The sequence below is a fragment of the Alosa alosa genome, chromosome 19 (assembly GCF_017589495.1).
Source record: "Alosa alosa isolate M-15738 ecotype Scorff River chromosome 19, AALO_Geno_1.1, whole genome shotgun sequence".
NCBI lineage: Eukaryota > Metazoa > Chordata > Actinopteri > Clupeiformes > Clupeidae > Alosa > Alosa alosa.
This window is the reverse complement of record NC_063207.1, coordinates 11,829,276-11,835,275: the sequence shown is the minus strand read 5'-3', so window position 1 is coordinate 11,835,275 and position 6,000 is coordinate 11,829,276. Positions and strand designations below refer to the sequence as shown.

General features: G+C 46.4%; 1 protein-coding gene across 1 annotated transcript in view; it reads left to right on the top strand.

The window, feature by feature from the left end:
* LOC125284729 (protein TALPID3-like) overlaps nt 1–6,000 on the top strand; it is a 54,904-nt gene that overhangs the window by 5,565 nt on the left and 43,339 nt on the right. Inside the window, exons 3-5 of the mRNA XM_048228847.1 lie at nt 1,285–1,393; nt 5,096–5,280; nt 5,690–5,799. Coding sequence (XP_048084804.1) covers nt 1,319–1,393; nt 5,096–5,280; nt 5,690–5,799 — 370 coding nt within the window. The 5' untranslated portion in view covers nt 1,285–1,318. The remainder of the gene's footprint in view (nt 1–1,284; nt 1,394–5,095; nt 5,281–5,689; nt 5,800–6,000) is intronic.

Sequence of the window (6,000 nt, the reverse complement as noted above, 5' to 3'; positions counted from 1 at the left end):
TATCATGAGGAAACACAGCTAGTCTTTTCCATCTAATGCAGTGGGGATTTGTCTAACTTCTTGCATACTGTTATTTGGCATCTGGCATCTGTTGTACGTGCTGAATGCTAGTTAGTGGTGGCGGTGAAAAATAGAGGGGGAACGTCTATGCCGAGTTGAATGTGATTAACAAATTTGTAACAAAGAAATGCTGGGAATAGCTTTTCAAACTGTGACCGGTGAAAAGCGTATAATGTTTTTGTAGTGATGATATGTAACAGTCTTCCACTCACGAGAAAGCTGCACAACTAGTATGCACATTAAAATGAGAAGAATGTGTTTGTGTGTGTGTGAGATAGTGACTGCTTATTCCACCTCCTGCCAGTTCCTTATGGCAGTATGGCAGTGGGCGTTTAGGTGTTGGAGGCCATGAGCTGAATCATCTTCTCATACATACATACACACAGGTTGTTCGGCAAGCCCATAAGCCAAGCTCATGGACGGCGGTGCGTTAGTCGGATCTCTTTGAGCTACAGTATATGAACACTTTTTTCATAGCCTCCAAACTCGCTACCGATCATGTCACCGGAGAGGGCTTTTATTGCCTTCACAGTCCACAGTGGCCTCGCGAGGGTATCTGGGTATCTGCAACAGCCACTTACCTCTGCCTTAGAGAGGAAATGACAGAGACTGATGATCCATTTATGGCCCCCCCACCACTACACACACACACACACACACACACACACACACACACACACACACCCATATTGATAAAGCCTTGTGTCTGAGATGAAGATAATGACGACAGGATGTGCTTGATTTTAAGACAAACATTTGCCGTGTGCGAGTGTGTGTGCGTGGAGGGGTGCATTGTGGGTAGCGGGCAACGTAAATGGGCATGTTATAGTTTTTCTTCTCTTTTTTTTTTTTTCCAGGATGCAATCAGCGTCGGCAAACAGTGATTATCAGCTCGGTGCGTGGTGCGGATGTCTCCCGCTGTCACATTGTCCCCCTTCACTCCACTCCTATTTGCTTTTCCTCGGGCGCACGTTCCTTTCAAACGGGGGTTGGGGGGCGATTGAAGAGATAAGCCCTCCCGGCTGTGATCAATGTTCGATTCGTAACACACTCAGTAGTCTGTAACTGTGTGTCATTTTTCTGATGTACATCGGCCCATTTTGATGTTTGTTTTGATGAAAGCATCTTTTCATCTGTGTATATGTCAATACATGGCGTGTAAAAAGCCCCTGACAGACTCCGTGGCAATTTCCCTCACCATGCCAACGTCTTTGTCTTTTTCAGACGGCGGAGGGAAAACAGCCGCTCCGAGTGGAGGATGAGAGGAAGGAGGAGGAGGACGAACGACGTGTTTCCAGGAACGAATTTCCTGGCGGTGGCCAACATCGCTCAGGTAAGATTCTGGTGTCGAGGGGCTGCCGGTCTGTCCTGTGGCAGCAGGCTGTGGAAAAGGTCACGCTGACAATCCGTACCTGGAGCCAGAAGGTGTGTGTGTGTGTGTGTGTGTGTGTGTGTGTGGAGGTGTCTCCACTCCTGCAGCCCAACCTGGCATTTAATCTCTTCTCCATGCTGATTTGCATGTTTTACATTTCAAGTTTTTAGCCCCAGAAAAAAAGGACAGACCTGCAAAAGCAGACGAATAGGAGGGGAGGGGAGGGGGAGAGGGGAGGAGAGAGAGGAGAGAGAGGAGAGAGAGAAGAGAGAGAGAGAGAGAGAGAGTGCAACAGAGAGAGAGAAAGTAACACATCACACATTAACGCTGAACGTTCCCATAATTAGATTGCCTGAGCCACGGGGTGAGGGAATCCATTGCTGTTTGATAATTAACTGAGACGGGCTGAGGAGACGGAGGCGAGGGGAACATGCTGCAGGAATCTCATTAGGGCGCCGGGGCTAATTGGGCTCGAGGAGGAAAGGGTGTGGCTGGTGGTGGGGATCATCTCCGGTGCGCGCCACGCTCGCTCTTTGTGTTGGATCATCACGTGCCCCACTGCATCCCAATCAACACACACACACACACAGACCTCATACACAGGTACAGATAGATATACTTGTGTGTACACACACACACACACACACACACACACACACAGAGAGAGACAGAACTCATACACAGGTACATACAGATATATACTTGTACACACACACACACACACACACACACACACACACAGAACTCATACACAGGTACATACAGACACACAGATATATACTTGTGTATACACACACACACACACACACACACACACACACACACACACACACACACACACACAGAGAGAGAGACAGAACTCATACACAGGTACATACAGATATATACTTGTACACACACACACACACACACACACACACACAGAACTCATACACAGGTACATACAGACACACAGATATTTACTTGTATACACATACACACATACAGTATGCAGAACTCCTACACAGATACTAGGTATTCACACAGACCTGTACTCATATGCACACACATACTTACATACAGACACACAGACATATACTTGTGTATACTCACACACACACACCTATACACACACAGGCACACAGACTCATAATAATATGTACGGCCATACACCTACACACAGCCAGCCTCCAGGTGAGAATTAATTGCAATTCCCTGACGAGGTGATCGGCGATCGAAGCTGTTCAGGAATTCTTCTCACACGGTACACTTCACTCAGCCATCCCTTCCCATATTTATTACTAACTAGCAAGCCTGTTAGTGTAAATAACATCAGGCCGCGCATTAGCCCGACGCCTTGTGCTCAGTCACACAAGGTCAGACCATACGTTAGCGCCTGGACACCCCCACAGCCATTAGACCTGAAGGCTTGGTAGAGAGGAAGCGATGGTGGATTGTTTCGCTCTTACTGGCTTTTGTGGGAGGCGGTGGAGGGTTCACTTGGAAGAGAGCACAGCGATCGGTTTTATAAGAGACAAATTGAAAGAGGGTTGTAAGGTTTGAGGTGGCGGGAGTTGCTGTACTGTTTGAGCAGTTCCACAGTGCCCCCTGTTGGCTGTGATGAGAACTACAAATGTGGGTAATTTTTTTTACCTGAAGACAAAGCAGTAAGGAGTTGTTGATGCTGCAAGTCAGTTGTTTTCAGCGAGTGTCAGAAATCTTTGGTAGAAAACTACGTCTTGTGAGTGTACGCATCCGTTCACACACAATCAGATTTCCAATAGTTATAGAACATATTGATATCTGAATAAGCAGGTAATGCAGCCCAACAAATAGTTTTTTGGGTTTATTTCTTTTTTAATTAATCTAGAATGTTTGTTTTTATTTTCCTAGTGCTTCTGGCAGAAATACAAAGAGTTGATACAAGCCGCCTTGTCTAGCCAACAGCGCTGTTATATAAACCCTTTGCCTTTTAATTGTTAGCACGGCAATTAGGATCAAGAAAATATCATTCCAGCGTCAACATTTCCAAACACCACAAAAGCTGGTAAAACATTTTAGGGGCCAAATGCCATAAATTGGAGGATTGCCTCCAATTAACTACTCTTCGCATTTTCCTCTTTCTCCCTCTCTCTCTCTCTCTTTCTCTCTCCCTCTCCAATTATGCATTTTTTCCCTTTACTCATTCCTGAAGTTCTCTCCATCCACCAGCTGAAGGATGCGGCAATCTCAGCCCATCCAGCTGGCGTTTTTGCCAGAAATCCTTTAGCTGAGCAGTGCGGAGGCTGACGTGCCCCAGCCAGCTTGACTTGACTTGTGCTGCCATGCCCCCCCCCCCACACACACCCTCTGTAATGTCTCGGCCCCGGCGCATCGAAAAATGCCTCCGACAAGGCAGTAAAACTTCAAAACGAGATATAAAAAAAAGAAGAGCCTAATTCTGCCAGAGCAAGGCGGATGGGTTCTCCACCCACTGCCCTTCTCGTTTTCTCTCTTGCTCATCTCATTCCTACACCTCAACTCCACCGCTGCCACCACCCGCCCTTTGCTGTTGTTCTCTCTCTTGTTTTATGTTTCTGATTTCTTCTCTCTCACGCACGCACACACACACACACACACACACACACACACACACACACACACACACACACACACTCTTCTCTCGCTCTCTCCGTGTCCCACCCCATCAGCACTGCCCCGTCTCTCTGAAAAACAGCCGTTGGAATTGAGATAATAAACTCGGCACTGACACAAGCCTCCCTGTCTGGCTGCCAAAGGAATCTGCAAGTAATGCAAACCAGGAGCCAGAGAGCGGAGCGAGCAGGACGCGTGAAGACGCTCGGTGGTGGGGGAGGAGGAGGGGGGTGGATTTTCAATAACAAATCCTCTTTTCTTCTCTCCCCATCCCCCAGTTCACCCCTGACTGTACGAAAGTAACTCCCGGTGGCGGCGAGGCCTGGCCATGCCAGATGTTGGCAATAAGAGTGCTGTGCGGCGGTTCCTCCTCTAATGCGCTCGGATGGGAGAAACAGATGCCCGGCCGCTTTGGTGCAGCAGTGTCTCTCGGTCAAGTGATTCAACCACCACAGGCGTGCGGATGCGACTCGCACTTTTGTTCATGTCCCCTCTCTCTCGTGAGCAAGACGAAGCTTAAATGCATCCCAAATGCAAACGGAAAAATGTGTGGTGTTGACTTGACATTTAAAAGTTGGACCTAAGACTGTGACGATGTCTTTAAACAGTATAGACCCTTTCAACAAGGTAAACAAAAACAATGCTTGAACATTCTATTTTGTTCCCAATCTACTTCCTCTGCATTAAGATAACATATGGAATGTTAAAACGGAAGCCTTGTGGGAACAACTATGATGCTGTTAATGGAACTCTTGAAAGGGTCTATAATAAAGTTAGTGCTATTGTATAATATAGTATTACCGTATAGTAAAACCGATCGCTGTGCTCTCTTCCAAGTGAACCCTGCACCGCCTCCCACAAAAGCCAGTAAGAGCGAAACAATTATACACATTTATAAACAATTAGTGCTATTGTATAATATATAATATAGTTAGTGCTGTTTCTCTTGAATTTCCCCTGGAGTATCTATCTATCTATCTATCTATGTATCTATCTATCTATCTATGTATCTATCTATCTATGTATCTATGTCTGTCCAAATCCCCATAGGAGCTTGACGAGGATGCTGTCCTACCGGATGCTCCCATTGAGCTGGAAGGCCAGGCGACTCCTGGAGCTCCTCTCTACCACGGAGCTCCCTTCCCCCCCATCCCTCCTCGGCCGCTCCCACTCACCGCGCCGATCCTTGCCACCATACACCAGCGGGAGAGCATAGAGAACCGTCTAGTCGACTGGTGAGGGCGAATTCACTTTGCCCGCCATTGCACCACGAGCATAACATAATCATAAACATATAGGCACATGCTTAACCTACTCTTCCGATGTGCATAGACTTCCAAGGTCTCAGTTTGTCTTATAGACATAGCTGTCATGAATGTTCTGTCAGAATAGCACATACCGTTCTACTGAAACTGCTCTCTACTATGCACTGTACTCTGTTTTGCCATTTTTATCATGCTAGGTTAATATAGCTAGTTATAATAATTCATATATATATATATATATATATATATATATATATATATATATATAACATAATTATGACACACACAGACACATACTCATGCAAGCAAGCACACCCACGCTCATGTACATGCATACACACCACTGTATATCTCACACGCATTTCGCTTTTGTCCACAGGGTTGAGCAACAGGTGATGGCCCGCGTCATTACTGAGATGTTTGCCCGGCGAGCCCAAGGTGACCCAACCGACCAGCCAGAGCCTGCGGAGAGCGAGGCGTCAGAAACAGGTGAGCTGGGCAGGTGGCCAGTGCTGACATAACTGCACTGACATGGGTCTCTCATCAGTTGAACAGACACAAGTCTGCAGTCCAGACACAAAAGACTATTGGTCAGTCATTTAGCAGACATTCGGAGTGCACAACAAAAGAACACATTTAATAAAGACTTAATATACTTTCTTCTATTTAGATGTATTTATTTTATTTGTT